Below are 18655 nucleotides of genomic sequence, written 5' to 3'. Positions count from 1 at the left end.
GTTTTAACTTTTTTTTTTCAATTTCCATTAATTAAATTCTTATTATTTTAATTAAAAAATTCATTTTATAATATTCAACAAATGTCATATGGTATTTAACGATTAAAATTAACTGTTTATTACTGTCTTATCTAAAATGAGTTACGAAATAAAACGTTAGCCATCAAACTAAAATAAAAAAAACTAAGCACCAAAATGAAACCAAATACATATGTTATACACATTTTTTATATTTAATCATATATATATATATATTCCATTGCTTTTCCTTACCATAGCTTAACCAAAATTTCATTTGGATGATTTTTCAGAAAGGTTGATGATGATTGGGGGCGAATGCCTAAATAAAGTTCATTTAGATATGTTTGCTTTTGTTACTTATTATCATTATTATATATACCTGTTTTGTTTTCTTTAAGATGGATGGGTGGCTGTAGTTTAATCACTGGTTTAGGATTGGACCCACGACAGATATAAAATATTATATTAAGTTTGTATTTAGTTCACGTAAGGTAAGATTACCGGCGGGAATAAGATTAACGATGGGAATAAGATTATTGAGAATATTGTATTTTGTGTTTGGTTCGTTTAGTAGAAATGTAAGATTACAATGTTTGGTTAAAGAAGTAAAAAATATATTAGAATGTATATTTTATCAAATTGTCCTTATTATATATTTGTTTTCTTAACAAATTCAATTCTATTATAATTTTACTATAATTAATTTATATATTTTCTTTAAAAAATTTAAATTCATAAAATTCATATAATTTTTTTATAAAATTAAAAAGATAAATAGGTTTAATGAAAAGGTAAAATTTTATTTTAACTCCTAAAACTTCATATAAAATTCTAATTATGGATTTTTTTTGTAAATCTAAAATAGTTTAAGGATAAATTTGTAATTTAACCTTCGTAGAATTTTTTTTATTTAACGACATAAGAATAATATTTTTGAAAAGAAAAATATAAAGGCATTTTAGTCCAAAACGCAGGGAATGTAACAATACCTAAGGGAAGGGGTAATCATATTCCTGATAATATACCCCCAAAATACCACTGTTGAAAATAAATTATTACCTGCAGTTGAGAATGTTTGTCAATCAAACGGGAGTATGATATTTCATTCCCCTGGTAATGTGAGATACCCTAAACCAGACGCCCTCTATAGGTCTAAAAAATTGTATTGAAGATCTAAAAGATATAATTATAAAATTTTAAAGATATAAAAATAAATTTTTGATAATAATGAAAAAATATTTAAATTATATAAAAAAATTAAAATTTTTAAAGAGTATTCTACTCGATATATCATGCTGAAGGCACTTGTTTACTACATTATTATTGGGTAATTTTATTGTACGTTAACCTTAATATACGATTAAGAAAATATTATACCAAAAATATTAATATTTTTTAATATTTTTGGTAAAGCACTACTTAAAACATTATTTTTTTTACAGGAAATGTTAATTTCGTTAACTATATTTTTTGGTAAAACTAAATATTAACATTTTAGTTAAAAAAATAATATTTTAGATAACACTTTACCGTAAATGTTAAACATTTTAAATAGCACTCAATATTAACATTTTTTATAAAAAATAATATTTCAAGTAACTTTTTACTAGAAATATTAAAAAAATATTAAATTTCTGATAGCGTCTTTTCTTAGATGTATATTAAGATTATAGTACCATTATTATCATTATTGGGCGGGTACTGTATTAATATTAAAATACAAGGTAAAGTGACGTGGTGACAGTTCATGTGGGGTGTGTGTCTTTGTCATCACAGTGGGCCCTGGAGGTATACATTGTTGACGAAATCCATCCATCAAAACCCATGATCGGACGGTTCTTCAACGTTTGTGACCCAAGGCGTTTGTCTCTTTAGCATTCATTGTTAAAGCCCAAAGAGCTGTCACAACCCACAAGTAGAGATTTGGATACGATTATTACATTGTCTTTTTTGGTCAGCTTGACGTCAGATCTGTACTTTTTTTATCAACATGATCCAACGGTGAACTGGCAGTTTGTAGTTGAAGGAAGCGGTGTGACTCTAGCAATTTTATGAAAGAAGTATTCGAAGTAACGTGCATTGACTTTTTATGAAAATGTTAAATTCTGGTTTAGGTCCCTTAACTATGACAGACATTGAGGTTTAGGCCCTATATAATTTGATCTTTTATATAGTCATCAATGGTTACCTATTCCAATTAAGTTTCCTGAGTACTTGTCACTATGATGGGTTGAAATGATGATTCTAAGTAAATTTAATATGAAATGCCAACATGTAAATTGAAGATTTGAATCATGATATTATGAATGGTCTAAGTTAGATTGAAAGGATCGCTTATATAATATGTCTTTCGATATCACATCTGCTGGGACAGACACATAATTTTATGTTAGGGGTGAAATTGAACTTATAAAATTCTATGGGTCGAAAACAATTTTTTCAACAGAAGATACATAGATAAAATCTAAAATAGATAGTAATTTTAAATTTTTAGGGGTGACTGCCCCACCTAGATTCATCCCTACACATATGTATTAATTGATCAATGGGTCATAACCATATATAATCATTATACCAACAAATTATTATTTTTGAATAATTTGGAGTGGTTATAAGATAATATATGTTTAGAATTTTTCTTAACCATTAACAACATGCACATACTACAGACCTAACTCCTCAAACCCGAGTCATCTAGGGAGAACAACACTTTCTTTTACCACTGAAGTCACTTAATGAGTTATATACCAACAAATTATAACATTGTAAAAGAGAGTGATCAAATCATATCAAATTAAAGTGTAAATGTTAAATCCAAAAAGTGATCATAATAGAGAGACCAAAATCATAATTTGACCAATCAAATATAGAAACCCTACCAGCCTCTATTTGTGTTATAAATACGGGGTCCGTTGCATTTCTTATTTATCCCATCACTCTAAACTAGGCTACCCTTTGCTCCGTCCGATTCCTCCCCCTCATATCGTCATTCCTCTTCTGCAATCTTCAAACTGTCTCTTCTTTTTCTTTTTATCAGCAGCTCATATGAACATGATCTTCCATTGTTTCTGAACTTTCTGTTCTCTTTCATTTGAAGCTGGATTTGTCCGTTCCCACTCTTCCTTAACTACACCTTTATAAAAACATATCAAGCATGTAAGTTTCGCTTTTCCTAGTTCAAATCCTGTTAAAAAAAAAACCCAAAAAATTGTGTTGAATTTCTATGCAAGTATTTGAAGGCTTGAAGCTTTTGGTTTATCTATATAGGTAGCTGTAGTTTGTAATCTGGCAACTTTCATCCCTCCTATTCCTTAGCCAAACATTTATAAAAGCCTGCACAGCATGTAACTAGTGTTTCCATCTCTTCTATCAATCCAAAACCAAAAAAAAAAAAGTATATAGGATCTGTAGTTTACATCATAATGTTTCCATAGAATTAGTTCAATATTCTTGTTCTTGATTCTTGCTGATCGTGGAGAAAATTAGAACAACCGTGTAGCTACACCTTTATAAAAGCTTACGAATCATGTAAGAGTCGTTTTCTCCTAGCTACCGTTTGAATACCAATTCTTTAAAAAAAAAAAAAAAGAAGAGAAAAGCACTGATTTTAGTGAAGAAAATATGCCGGACGAAGATATCACAACCCCGAATGCATCGGCCCCGGCGACGCCGGGAACGCCAGGTGGACCGCTGTTCACGGCGATGAGGGTGGACTCATTGTCTTATGATCGGAAGTCAATGCCTCGATGCAAATGCTTTCCTGTGACCGCCCCGACGTGGGGACAGCCTCACACATGCTTCACCGACTTCTCTGTGCCCGACATCTCCCTTACCCGAAAGGTGCGCCGCCGCGATCTCTCTCTCTCTTTCTCCGGTGATTTTTTTAACCAATTATTATGGTTTCGGTTTCATATTGAATCCAAATTGTAATATATTAAGACTGGATTACGTCAGATATGATACAGCATATGGCAGTGTCTGCTAGGTGTTTACTCCTTCCCTGCGTTATATAAGCCTTTGCATCAGAACGGGCCCCTCTCCATAGAAATGAGTTCCTCTAGCATAACAATTTATTAATAACAATAAGTTCTTTAAGTAAAATTGGATAAATAGTATAAACACTCAATGATCTTTCCTATAACTACATTAAATTAATTGCAGGGAATTCATAATGATATACTTGCAATCATTTAGTCTAATAGAGTGAGATATTATAATTTTTTAGTAAGATAAAGAATTTTTATCCTTATAATGATATAAATTGGATTGAAATGATTATTCTTATAATCGATTTTTGTAATATCTAACCTAAATTAATTATAGAGAATTCAAAATAATCTACTTATAATCAATTGGTCTAACAAAATGAGAAATTTAATTTTTTTAAGTAAGGTCAATGATTCGAAATTTTAAAAATAATGTAAATTAAATTAAAGGTTTGTCTCATAATTGATATTTGTAATACATGTTCTAAATTAATTGATTTGATCGAATTTCTACTCATTTAAATTTAAAAAGTATAATATTGACTTGAGTTGAATAATTTAATTCAAAATTTTGAAACATGTGCGATAAATCATGAAACAATGAGCTGCACTAATTACAATCGTGTACGGGTTTATATTGCAGCTGGGGGCAGAATTTGTGGGAACCTTTATCCTGATATTTGCGGCAACAGCGGGACCTATAGTGAACCAGAAATATGGGGGAGCCGAGTCACTGATCGGAAATGCCGCATGCGCGGGGCTGGCCGTGATGATAATAATTTTTTCAACGGGACACATCTCCGGGGCACATCTGAACCCTTCCCTCACCATTGCATTCGCCGCCTGTCGTCATTTCCCCTGGACTCAGGTTCCGGCCTACATAGCGGCTCAGGTTTCTGCCTCCATTTGCGCTTCCTTCGCTCTCAAGGGAGTCTTTCATCCCTTCATGTCTGGTGGCGTCACCGTCCCCACCGTCAACTACGGACAGGCTTTCGCACTCGAGTTCCTCATTACTTTTAATCTCCTCTTTGTCGTCACCGCTGTTGCCACTGACACTCGCGCCGTAAAGTCACCTTTACACTGTCAAATTTAACAATTCGGAATGAAAATAAAAATAGTTGAAAATAATCAAACATGTTTATCATTCAGGTGGGAGAGCTGGCAGGAATAGCAGTTGGGGCAACAGTAATGCTCAACATCCTCGTCGCCGGGTAAGAATTATCAATTCCCTTCTACTTTGTCGTACGGAAAATTAAATGATCAAGAAATGTTAGATGGGGATTATGACATTTTATACAACTTAATTTACACAAAGGGTCAAAAGTTGTATTTATTAACATTAATACGCAAGGGAATAACTATACTTTAATAAGTCTGACTAATTTGCCAACTGTGTCAGTAATGTTCATTAACATAACGCTCAAAACAGAAAAATTATTAGATGGTTTGGCCCATCATATTATATGTGGTCTTAACAAATATCACATTAATTTTTTCAAGGTGAATATTTATCTCATTTTTTATATATGACTATCATTCATTGGGATCATAATTGACATAATAAATCAGGTCTATAAAATAATTTCTCCTAAAAATAATTCCTCATATTTGTAATGCACTTTTTTAAAAATAAAATTATTGACCAAAATTAAATTATTAGATAAGACAAGAGACTTGAACCGGCCATTATTCTAAATTTGGTGTGACACTTTGGAAGTATTCTGTAGCTAGCAAGCGACCAACCACGTCGTGATACGCCCTCGAGGTCGGTTGCAACTTGCCAGCCCGCGTGAACATAGATATAATATATAGAGAGAGTTTGATCGAAGGAAGCGAATAGAGATAATGTTTTTATTTATAATTTATTTTTATTTTTTTAAATATTAAATTCATGTTCTTTTAAAAATTTTAAGTACAATTTTTCTAACATAAATCATATGTCTGTGGGTGCGAGTCTTAATTTACTAGTGAATTGATAGAGTAGATGCAAAGACATTTCATAGAAAAGAGGGTAATTACACATTTAATCTCTAATAAATAAGACTTGTTTTGATTGATTTTTAAGTTTATAAATATCGTAAATTTATTTTTAGATTATGTTTTTATTCTCAAATTATTAATTCTCAAATTATGAAAAATGCTGTTTGTTTTAAATTAATCTTTAATATATTAATTTTATTTTCAAATTATGACTCTCATTCTTTGAGAATTTGATCTTGAAAAATTCAGTTTCATCTCCAAACTATTGACATAATCTAATCTCACCCCTATTAATAAAACCGTTAAAAAATTATTAATTGTCATGGGACCACTTATGTGTAGACATAATTAGTAATGTTGATTACGTCTCTCGCAATCATTATTTAAAATAAAATTGAAAGATTAGTCATTTTATTTTCGTTATCTCAATTTGTTTATAATCCTTTTTATATTTCAAAGTTAAATTATTATATTATTTAAATCCAACACTAAATATCATTTATATCCCATCATATTATTATATAATACACATTCACATTTAAATAACAATCAATAATTTTGTTAACATTAGAAGTAGTTAGTATATATAATTAGTTTAAAGATAAAACTACGAATAGATATTTTTAACGTTAAATTAAGTCAAAAATTTAATATTTTTTTAGTAGAGTCGAGTGTTCTCAACGGACATTGTGTTGCAGGCCAAGTAGCGGGGGTTCAATGAATCCAGTGAGGACATTGGGGCCAGCAGTGGCAGCCGGAAACTACAAGGCATTGTGGATTTACTTGATAGCACCCACACTGGGAGCCGTGATCGGTTCCGCCACTTACACCTTGGTGAAGCTCCGAGAGGATGAGGTTGAAGCACCGAGCCAGGTCAGGAGTTTCCGACGCTAGCCAATCATTCATATTATCCTTGTGAAATAAATAAATGAATGAATGAATGTACTGTTTGTTTGCTTGTGTGATTGGTTTTTTCTTCTTCCTTTTTTGAAGGGTTGCTTGTGTGATTTTGTTTGTGGAATAATAGGCGATGCGACCTCTAAGTCCACGGCCTACAGTAGTTTGGTTGAATTATTATGGTGTGCTTTGGTTTGTTTGGACATGCATGTTTTAGTGTTATGTACCAGTTGGGGCTTTATTTGTAATTTCCTTACTGCATTGTCTAATAATAAAGTTTGTCATGCGCGATATTGTTTAACTGCCTAGCCTTTCTATTCTAAAATCTAGTCCTTTTAGATGAGAATCAAATCATTTTATCACATTGTGGTTTAAGATTCTTTAATTACATGATTGCATATTTCTATGCTTTATCAATACTAACCCAAAAACACATGGGAGAAGTTGGGTAGACCATGTTTGTTTTAAGTATAGGCACAAGATTTTATGTTAGGGATAAATTTAAACTTATAAAATTTTAGGGGACGAACTTGAACTTATAAAATTCAAGGGGCGAAAACAAATTTCAATAGAAAATACAAAGAAAAAATTTAAAATATATGATAATTTTAAAATTTCAAAATTATGATATTTTCTTAAAATTTTCAAATTCTCATATAATTTAGATATTATATATATGCGTGTTTATATTATTGATTATCTAATTTACTAACCTCTAAAATTTTATAATTTCATACTTTAAATTTTAATATAATTTTAAATTTTTTGCATGTAATTTTTATTAATAAGTTCTTTTCACTGTGTCAAAAATTTTATAAATTTATCATTTTTAAAATTTTAAAAGTTTACTCCTAATATAAAATCCAACATCGTATTCTATTTTCTGGATTCTCACATCTTACTGACCATTAATCAACTTGTAATAAATGTAGCATTCACATTGAACCCAAGGCTTGCCTCCCAAATCCTAAGAGATTTTGCATATCCCACGCCCCTCGATTTTTATCTAGGGATATAAATAGAGGTCTACTATCAAAATAACGAACTTATATTACGATAAAGACAAACTACACTGATTTAGGGAAATCAAAAGCGGCAAAATAGTTTTCAGGCGACAAACAATTAACTTGGAAATAATCATACAGATTAAATTACAGAAACTAATTGGATGCAATTTACTAATAGCTTCAGGATGATCAACCTTAGACACCACGGTAATAAAGGTTTTATTAATTCCCATCGAAACAATCCATTTTTTTAAAAGCCTTACAGACGAGCGCTATCGCCTCCCCTTTCACAATCTCCAACTTCTTTTGAAAGAAACAAGCTTGAAAATCATTCGGACCCGAAGCTCTATATGGAGTCATACTAAACAATACATAGTACGAATCTCTTCATGTGAAACATATATGTGTAGCAACTCTGATTTCATAACTTCAAGTGGCTGAAAAGTATAAAAAAAAATACGTGAAAAATTCTACGATTATCATGATTATTTTTTGACCAAGCGGGTCGTACCACGAACTTGTCAGAGCGGACCAAATAGAATTTGGGTCATTGGTTAGTTGAAGTATCCTACGCGTTTAAGCATAGGCTAATTAGCCTTCTATGTGTATTTCTCAAATCAAATTGCTTTATGTTCTATTGGTTTAAGCATAAATTCTTTGCTAAAGGGCTTTTGAATCATTTTTCTCTTGGTTTCAGCTTATGACCTCTAAAACGATTGTTGTTTAATTACTATATATGCAGTAAATATACTATTGGTTGTGCAGGGATTTAAATTGTTGATGCGGTCATTTTTCGGGTCAAAATAATCATTCTTCTCAATTAATAATAAAGGAAATTTAACGTAATAAAAAAGAAGTAAGGGTAGATCCCACTGTGACTAAGGAAACTTTTTTATTTATTCGTGCTTTGTTTAATCTTTGTGCCATGAAGTGGATGGAGTAGAATTTGAGTAATGGTGAGGATTTATAGATGAAGAGAAATAAAATAGAACGAAGAAAAATAAAAAAATATTTCAAAAAAGATTAAAAACAAATTTAAAAAGAAAGTTTAAAAGAAAATTCAATATGGTAAAATCAACCTTACGCTTTCGCTTTGACTCAATTTCCTTCGGATCATCGAATTAGATTTTCCCTTTGAGATTCACGTCAATTACTTTATCTACAACGACAATCCTCGTGACTCTTCTTTGTATACCGAATACCCAAAGCAATATTTGATTTCAACTTCGAAAATTGATCTGATCAACATCAATTGTCTTAGTTCAATAACCGTTTAAGTTCGTGAAGAATGACTCGGATTGTTGTTTCAATAACTATAATTCCGATCTTAATTCTCTCATAACAAGATAATCTTGCCAAGCGTGTTCCCAAGAAGTCGAATGTACTTTCAATAAGCCGATCATTCCTCCCACACATTTAATCACAACATCTTGACCAAAGTCAATATTTGATTTTGAAAACTGTTTTGATTTTGAAAATAAGCACATAGATTGAGAGAGACATTCCCAAGTTATTCAAGTGCTTTTCAATTCTCAAGTTGGAATTGAGTCATCGCTTTAGCTCTCGACTTGAAATAAAATTAAAGAAAAGAAAAGAATTTTTATTAAACTAAAGAAAGAAAGGATGATTCCATTAGGCTTGCCCCAAGGGGTATTTATAGCCTTCTAAAAACCTTAAAAATAGCTGAAAAATAAAAGATAATTATTTAAATTTAAATCCTAAAAATAAAAAGATAAATCCCAAATACTTGAATTTTAAATTGCTTAAAATGCCCTAGCCGTCTATCCATCTTTTAGAAGTTGTTGACTGGGTGCCATGTCACCTGCCACGCCATGTCATCCCCATGTTAGCTCCCACATCATCACTACATCATCGCTGACTAGATGCCATGTCGGGTGTGTCATGTCCTAAGTCGTGCCCACTAATTTGGCCATGAATCTAAAAAAATAAAAAAATTTGCACGATTTCGTTGTTCTTAACATAATTTTTGGAATTCAATGTTCTGCATCGAAAATGATTGAAAATGTCCAAGTTAACAACTAAAATTATCTAATCAAAAGAGTAATTAATCATAAAATAATTTATAATTTAAACACTAATCAGTTGTAGTCGTACTTTCAGTTATTTGTGTTTATTGATACAATTGCTCATATCACAGTTATGAAAAAATAGTTGTTGTTAAGGAATTTCTCCACTCTATTAAGAGAAAGAAAGCTTGTTCGATTTAAATTTTTAGAATATTTATTTTTATTTGTGAATATATTTAAAATAGTTTAGTCCAGAAGTCAAGAATTAATTTAGGGTAAACTACACAAATGGTCATTAAAATTTGAGTAAGTATTCGTTTTTCCCATTAAAGTTTCAAAAATAATAAATTGATCACTAACATTATCAATTTATAAACATCCATTAACGTGGGTAATCAATACTACACAGCCGATCAACTCCCTCTGCAATGCACGCATTTCCCATCCTTCTTTATAAGCTGCAAAACAAAACTAGCATTAACGAAGATAACTACACTTCAAAATTAATCAGTGTCGATCGATACAGATATTTTATAGTCGTTGAATGAGAACAACACTAACATACTGGGAAGCTAAGCAGCAGGAAAGAGCCCATAGTTGACAACATCTTTCCCGCAATCCCCGATCTAAAAGATTTTGAAAAGTAGGCCACCATGGGTGGCAAAAAAGGGAGCAAACACAAGCGATTTGACTATCATAACCATAATCTCCAATATACGATTTGATGGCTTTATAACCCATGGGACCATCCATGGTGACCGCTGTACCTGAAGCCGATGCACCAACAACATTATCTTGATTGGTCACCAATTTCCATGCATATCCATGGTAAGGAAAACCCAAAACCAGCTTGCTTGGTGGCATTCCTATATTTAACCATTCACTAATACCAAAGTCTGTACCAACATTACTAGATGGATTATACAAAACAGCATGTCTCCTGTAAAATTCTCCCTTGTTGGAAAATGGTAATCATATGCCACAACATGTGCCCAATCAACATTGCTTCTTATGGAATCGATTGGATAAGTTATTATTCCAATTGTTGGCAAATAACGAATGGGTATTGTTAATATCAACTGCGACTCACCTGGTTTCCTAGGCTCCGAGTTAATGGCAGCTCGCCATTCATCTAATAAAACACCATTATTGGAGAAATTTGTGCTGTTAGGCCAAACCCAGAACAAGTCTATTCCATGAAAAGCATAACACCTAGCTCCTTTTATCGAGGAATCGCTTGTGTTTCCTCCCTTTTTCGCCACCCATGGTGGCCTACTCTTCAAGATCTTTTAGAGTGGGGATTGCGGGAAAGATGTTAACCGTGGCTCTTTACTGCTGCTGAGCTTCCCAGTAAGTGTTGTTCCCATTCAACGACTATAAAAAAATCTATATAGGGAGGCACTATAGGGATTATTTTTTGAAGTGCAGTATTGCATTCGGCCATGGCTGTTTCAGGCAATAGTGGGTGAAAGGTAGATGGTGGGACATCTTTTTTAGTAAATTTTTTAAGAGTCAAAGAGTAGTCAACGTGGTTATAACATGCCAGGTTAACGGTGAGTGATCAATTTGTTATAAATCAATAACGTTAGTGACCAATTTATTACTTTTGGAATTTCAGTGGGAAAACAAAAACTTACTTAAACTTTAGTGGCCATTTCTGTAGTTTACCTATTAATTAATTAGGATACATGAATACATAGGTACATGAATGTATCTGTACGAGTCTTATATTCACTTCAGGAAAAGTTTCTTTCGAAAGTGGATATTAGAAGGAGAGATCGTGCTCTGAAAAGAAAAAAATTGAAGAAATAAGATTTGGAGTCTTCAAAACTGTCGGGGATGTCTCTTTCAGATTCTGATCTCAGGGAAATGAGGCAAGCAACGATTAGGGAGCCAGAGTTGATATTAAGTTTGGAGAAAAAACTGGGGATTCAGGTATGTGGTAATGAACTAGACGGCTAAAGGAGTTGGTGTCACTAAAATTGACTTGTAATTAAACTTGGGGAGTTGGGGGTCTGGGTTCGTGTTTAACGGTGGGTGGATGAGGATCGTTAAGTGGAGTGTGAGAGGTCTTGCGAAGAAGTCAATTGCCTTGCGTTTTTCTCTTGAAGAAGATATTGACATTCGTATTTTCTAAGTTGTTGATGTCTTTGAATTTTGGGAGTCACTTGCAATTGGAAGGTCTGGGGGTATTGCTGTTATTTGGAATAAAAATATTTTTAAAGAGGATTAATTGACCGCTAATCAGAGATTTATCTACATTAAGGAATGATGGGTACAATCAAGTGGAAGATGGTGTAATCATTCGGTTACAAGGTAGGTGGTTTCTTTGTTCTGAAAATTTAAGATGATCAATAATTCATGGTAAATGGATTTCTTGGTGCAGCGCCTACCCTGTTTTTTAACTCAGGTAAATGCAATTTCTTGGTTATGAGAATTGTTAGGATTATTGATCTTTTGGTGTGCTGATTTTCCGTAAACTAGTAAAGTATACGTATACAAATATGATCACTTGTCAATAGATTTTGGCTTAACAAATCTGGTGAGTTTGTTAAATGTCACATCAAGAGATTGTAAATGACTAGAGACTATGAATTTACAAAAACTTTTATTTAAAGAAATTCCTACAAATATTTTGATAGATGAAAAAATGATCACATAATTATAGTTTATGGAGGAGTTATCTGTAGGTATAACAAACATCGTAAAGTAAATTAAAATATTATTACCGTACGAAGGAGAGTGGATTGTCCATTCAGAAGTCATTGTCTGTATATTTGATTTTATATGCCAGTTTGATTAAGGACAAAGACAATATACAAGAAATACTTGGGATTCACCATTCACTTTTATTTGTGATTTGAATAATCCGATTTTTAATTCATATTTTCTTTAAATAGTAATAAAAATAAATCTTAAAATATTTGAGGGAGAAGAGCCGTGGGATTGCTTGGACGAGGATGATGGATGCTTGCCCTTTCCAGGTTCCAAGGAGCTCCGTACATAATAAAATAAAGGGTAAAATATATAAATAATCCCCAAACTTTTAGAACACTTGCATTTTGGTCACCCGACTTTTAAAACTTGCAATAAAACAATCAAATTTTTAATTCGTTTTCATTTTGGTTCCTACAGTTACTTGCCTTTAATTTTTGCTGATGTGACACTTAACCTCGTTTATTTTCTGACGTGGTAGCAACAACAATTTTTTCTTATTCTTCTTGCCAAGAAAATCCTTGGGAGTTGGAACAGAGGATTCGTCATCATTGATTTTGGTGGGGGCAGGGGAGTTGTCGGTGATGTTTTCAGAGAAGCTAGAAGGGATAGGAGAGGGAGGAGATTTAGAATCGCTGGACTTGGGTGATTCAGAATCAGAGGATTTTGTTGGTGATGGTGGTGAAGATGGGGAGCAGCCGTCGCCGTTACTTCCACTGTCATTTCTGCTAGAATTTTCTTGATATCGCCGTAGGAGAGAGATGGGGAGGAGGCATATGAGTGCTTGGAGGAAGGAAGAGGGGTAGGAGGTGACTTCGAAGGTGGTGAGGAGGACCCCTCTTTAGATGATGATGAACTATAGTGGAGACGAAGGGTCGAATTCTTGACGCCAAACACCGAGATAATTTCCATAAAAAAAAAGGCAACGCGAGAACTTTTCGAAACAAGAACCAAGCAATGATCCAAATTGTTTTTTTAACATTTTCACATCTATTCGAAGAACACAAAATAAAAAAGGGAGAAGTTTAGAGAGTTTACCTAATTCGTCGAGTCTCACTACAACTGAGATCATTGAGAGGAAAAGTCTGTTAGAGTTTGACTTAAATTCAAAGTGGAACAAATTAATTAATATATAAATATTGGGAAAGTAGGAAACCTAGTTTGATTAAAAGTAAAAAACTTTATTAAATTAGATTTCTACTTTATTTAGTTTTCATTTGTAATCAAGTATATATCCCTATAAATAAATATTAAGGGTCAGAGTTAGAAATAAAGTATTTCTTTCACCAAAATTATCTTGTATTTTCTTCCTTTATATTAGTGAAATTATTCTCCTATGCCCATAGTTTTTTTCTTTTGGGTTTTTTTTTTTGTAAATCCTGGTGATTTTTCTTTTTCTTTTTCAATCATGTTCATTTGTTTCCCGATCATCGTTCCGATATTATAACAAATTAGTATCAGAGCTTCAGGTTCAAGATTATGGTAATAAAGTATGATATTCCGCTGTTGGATCGAAACACCAGTTCTCGCTATGGTAGATGAAGATTCAGTATGTTCTTGTACAGTTAGTTCTCGATACAATAGAAGAATTTGAGAAGTCGGTAACACAATGGTGAATAAGAAAAAAAATGAAGGATCATAAAGCTCTTTCTGAGGTTCGTTTACACTTATCAAATAAAATTTTGCATGATGTGTTGAAAGAAAATACAACTGCATATTCGTGGGCGAAATTGGAGCAACTTTACATGCAAAAATCATTGACCATCAAGTTGCACCTAAAGAATCGTCTTTATTCACTTAAGTTGGCGGAAGTTTCGTCTCTTGAAGAGCACCTGACTGCATTCAAGGAAGTTGTCTCTGATCTAGAGACTTTATAAGTAAAGATGATAAAAAAAATACTTAGGACTAATCCTCCTATGTTCGATGTATTATTCCTACTCATATTTCAGAGACACAATATTGTACAGTTGTGAAACTCTTATTCTTGAAGAGGTGTACAATGGCCAACACTCGTTTGTGACTAGATTAAACATCTTGTATCTAGTTTCGAGCCCCAGGAAGATGGTCTCGTGATGCATGAATCTACTAGCACAAACAGTGGGAGAAAAGGTGAGCATTCTTCTGATAATATTGGAAGGGTAGATGAAAATCTTCCAACCAAGGTAAAATTTGTCACTATTGTAAAAAGAAATGTCATATTAAATCGGAGTGTTACAAATTGCAAAATAAAATCAAAAGAGAAGCTAAAGAGAAGAACTCTGGGAAATCTGGTGAGGTACGATGATAGAGAACTCCTATTTGCGGCTGAAGACAACTTAATAACAAGCGATGAGTGGATACTTGACTCTGGTAGTATTTTTCATATGAGTCCTAATCATGACTGATTTGCGAAGTATGAAGTTGTATCTACAAGTGATGTATTTTTAGAAACAATGTCTCTTGTAAAGTCTCAGGTATTAGCACAATCAAGATTAAGATGTTTGATGGGGTTGTTCGAACACTTGGTAATGTGGGACATGTTCCAGATTTGAGTAGAAATCTAATTTCATTAGGTATTCAAGATTAAAAAATGTAAAAATTCTCCAATGAAGGTGGAGCTATGAAAATTTTCAAGGACTCTCTTGTTGTGTTGAAAGGGCAGAGAAAGACTACCAAGTTTTATGTTCTACAAGGTTCAACAGTTTTAGATAATGTAGTTGGTGTTTCATCCATCGTGTCAAATATTGTTGTTGAACAAAATTGTTGGAAGAACGGTTATGTGAAGCATGAAAGAGTTCAATTTCGTGAACATAATGAATTGAAGATGGAACTATCATTGATGCTCGGGATCGTGTGTACATGATATTGCTCATGGTAAAACATTTGTGAGCAAAATTGGTACTTATGATAACCATGTCGATGTGAAGATTAAATCCAAGTATATAAAAAACTTGGATTCCATCAGTGTCCATTACTAAAGATTACCCTTTTGATGGGTGTTGTGAAAGAGGTGGAGAACTTGTTCGTTGAAGTGAAGAATTGTTTTTCTTGAGTTTGGTATCACATCAAATTTGGGTGTTTGTCTCGAAACCTTTGCACTTTCAGAATTTATGTCAAAGTGGAGAATTGTTAGAGTTTGACTCGAATTCAAAGTGACACAAAAAATTAATATATAAATAAAAGTATGAAACCCAGTTTGATTAAAAGTAGAAAAATTTATTAAATTAGATTTCTACTTATTTAGTTTTTCTTTGTAATCAAGTATCTATCCCTATAAATAGATACTAAGGGTTAGGGGTTAGAAATCAAGTTTTTCTTTCACCAAAATCCTTTTGAATTTTCTTCCTTCATATTAGTGAATTCTTCTCCTCTGCCTGTGATTTTTTCTTTTTAGGGTTTCCACATAAATCCTGGTGTTCTTTTTTTTATCATGTTTATTTGTTTGCCGATAATCATCGTTCCAATATTATAACAAAGTCAAAGGGTCGAGAGCCTTTCAGGCGATTAAGAGTTTTCATTCGAAGGCTTGTATGGTTGTTTGGGATAGGGTGTCTTGGTCTAGGTTTATATGGGTTAGAACTGGTCGAGTTTAGTTTAGTTCGGGGTCTAGTTGCATGGTTCATCGGTGGTCAGAGAGAAGGAGTGAGCGCCGATTTATGACCGAGGGAATGAGAACTTGGTCTACCATTTTATTTTTTATTACTTTCTGAAGACCAATTATGTCTTTGTTTTCTGTGAACCAACTGAGGATTTTATTCAAAAGAAAATGCAACGTTGGGAGATATATGAAACATGGGGTGTGTGGAGATAGCTGATTTTTTTAGGAAAATGGAGAGAGAAAAAAATTGAAGAAATTAAAAGGTTTTGGTTCTGAGATTTCATTGAGAGAGTGTGTGAGAAGATGAAGAAGAAGAAGAAGAATAAGAAGAAGAAGAAGAAGAAACATAAATAAGGAAGAAAAAAAAAGTTGTTGCTGCCATGTTAGAAAGTTAACGGGGTTAAGTGTCACGTCAGTAAAAATTAATTGTAGGTAACAAGGATAAAACTGAAAACAAATTAAAAGTTTGATAATTGTATTATAAATTTTAAAAGTTTGGTGATCAAAATGCAAGTGCCTAAAAAATCGTGGACAATTATATATTTTACCCTAAAATTTTGATGATTGTATTGCAAAATTTTCCATAACGATAATTTTAAATTATTTATTAAAATATATTTTCCTACTACGTTACTGTAATTCCGTATCACCATGCACTCTTAGTAGTGCAATTTCATGAAGCACTTGGGTCAGATCACTTTCATATTAGGAGTTAAAATTTATATAGATAGATGGAAACGACTACTCAGTCTAAGCCAAAGTACATATATAGACTAAATGTTGAAACAAACTAACACGAGTAAGACGAGCCGGTGTTGGATTTACCATTGTATTTTTGTATGAAGAGCCAAGTAGATCTTGGTGAATTTGACTGGTTTCAAGTTAAGAATATGCTCAAGTTCTTGGGAGAATTTAAGAAACATTCTTAATATATGAGATAATAAAAATAAAATATTTGGATGAATAAGTTCATCATTGATCCAGAGGTTATACCTAGCACATAATGGAAATGGAAATATCATTAACGGTTTTTTCTAAGTATCCAAACTTCATCAAAACCTTCAATTTTAGTTCCACTATGCATCAAACGCGTACAATGACCTGTGAAATACAAAATCTAACAAAAGGTAGACTTATAGATAACTTAGGTCACTAAACATATGAGTATTAATATGAAATATATGTAAATTTATGACTGATCAAGGTCTTTCTTGGTGTGGTATGTTTGAATTTTGATTTGATGAATGGTTGTTGGTTTGATTTTGTTTATTTCGAATAATGTTCAGTTTCGATTGGTCATATGATATCTTTATCCGTTTAAAGTTAGATCGATTAGGGGGCGTTACATATATTGAAGACGAGAAAATCATGATCAATGACAATAGCGAAACGATTGTTGTCTGTTGAATGAGAGCTGACTAATGATGAGGAGAATTCGGGATTGAGTGAGACGCGAAGAGGAGTTAAAGTGACATGATCTCCTCTTTCAACCCTTTAGTAACGTAGTGTAATTCTTAAATGTGGAGTTTATTTTTCAAAATTATTAATAATTTAAAATAAAATGTAAAATTTAAGGCTAATTTTATTATGTCAATTTATTAACTATCACGTCATTTACAATTAAACTTTAACGGCAGCGGACCAATTTGTTTGTTTTTCTAAGTTAAGTGTAGACACCCATTTTTGTCCAACCTTATACGTTAATTGAACACATTTGTATATTTATAATTTTTTATTATCGTATGGTATGCACGCATATATTACATATTATGTGTTTTATTAAACCATACAATATTCACCACATAATACATATATTATATTATTATTTTATTAAACCGTATATATTATATTATTCTAACGTTTTTTCAGTTTTGTTAAATGGCAATCCAACCCGATAGACCCAACACGTGAGAAGCATGCTCTAGGGATTAGGGTTTCACCTTCTTTCCTTTGGTGTCGTGCATCGTGATCCGTTTGATCAACTAGAGATCCAATGATCCATAGTAGACAATAATTTTAGGGATTTAACCCTAGCAACCCCAACTGTAGCCGCTCAACCAAGGCAGATTCGACTCCACCACTCCCATTTTTTCGGCTGGTTTGTTTGAAGAAGTTATCCCCTAGTGGGAAACTAATTGTGAGGAAAACAAGCCACAACGAACGATCTCAAACAACCTAATCTAACCAGGACTCTAAAGTAAATGAAAAAACGGGGACTCTTAATCCTATAAATCCTTGCAAAAACAAGAGAAAAAGGGGTTAGATTTTGGGGAGCCAACCATACTTGTAATATGAAAAAAGTCAATATACAAGGTATTTTTCTTACCATTTTTCGATTCGATTTTTGCATGGTCGCATGTTTGTATGTTTGGCTTCTTCCTCTTTTTTTTTTTTTCATTTTCGATTCGTAAAGCCCAAAAAAAAAGTTAGGCCGATGAAAAGAGG

At 32.5% G+C, this 18655-nt stretch overlaps 1 protein-coding gene across 1 annotated transcript; it reads left to right on the top strand.

Moving 5' to 3' along the window:
- The first annotated feature begins 3627 nt into the window (after positions 1-3627).
- Positions 3628-6911, top strand: LOC120205045 (probable aquaporin NIP5-1). Its single transcript, XM_039204994.1, has 4 exons — positions 3628-3861; positions 4651-5070; positions 5157-5218; positions 6686-6911. Exons 1-4 carry the CDS (start codon positions 3643-3645, stop codon positions 6879-6881), a joined length of 897 nt encoding a protein of 298 aa, XP_039060925.1. The 5' UTR covers positions 3628-3642; the 3' UTR covers positions 6882-6911.
- Positions 6912-18655: the final 11744 nt, after the last annotated feature.

Source organism: Hibiscus syriacus, unplaced genomic scaffold (assembly GCF_006381635.1).
Source record: "Hibiscus syriacus cultivar Baekdansim isolate YM2019G1 unplaced genomic scaffold, ASM638163v2 tig00000366_pilon, whole genome shotgun sequence".
NCBI lineage: Eukaryota > Viridiplantae > Streptophyta > Magnoliopsida > Malvales > Malvaceae > Hibiscus > Hibiscus syriacus.
Note: the sequence above shows the minus strand (reverse complement) of the source record. Positions and strands in the feature narration are given on the sequence as shown.

Coding starts and splice junctions, on each gene's coding strand:
- LOC120205045 (XM_039204994.1), top strand. CDS start 3,643: ATGCCGGACGAAGATATCACAACCCCGAATGCATCGGCCCCGGCGACG. Junction 5,071..5,156: donor TTGCCACTGACACTCGCGCC/GTAAAGTCACCT, acceptor TTTATCATTCAG/GTGGGAGAGCTGGCAGGAAT. Junction 5,219..6,685: donor CTCAACATCCTCGTCGCCGG/GTAAGAATTATC, acceptor ATTGTGTTGCAG/GCCAAGTAGCGGGGGTTCAA.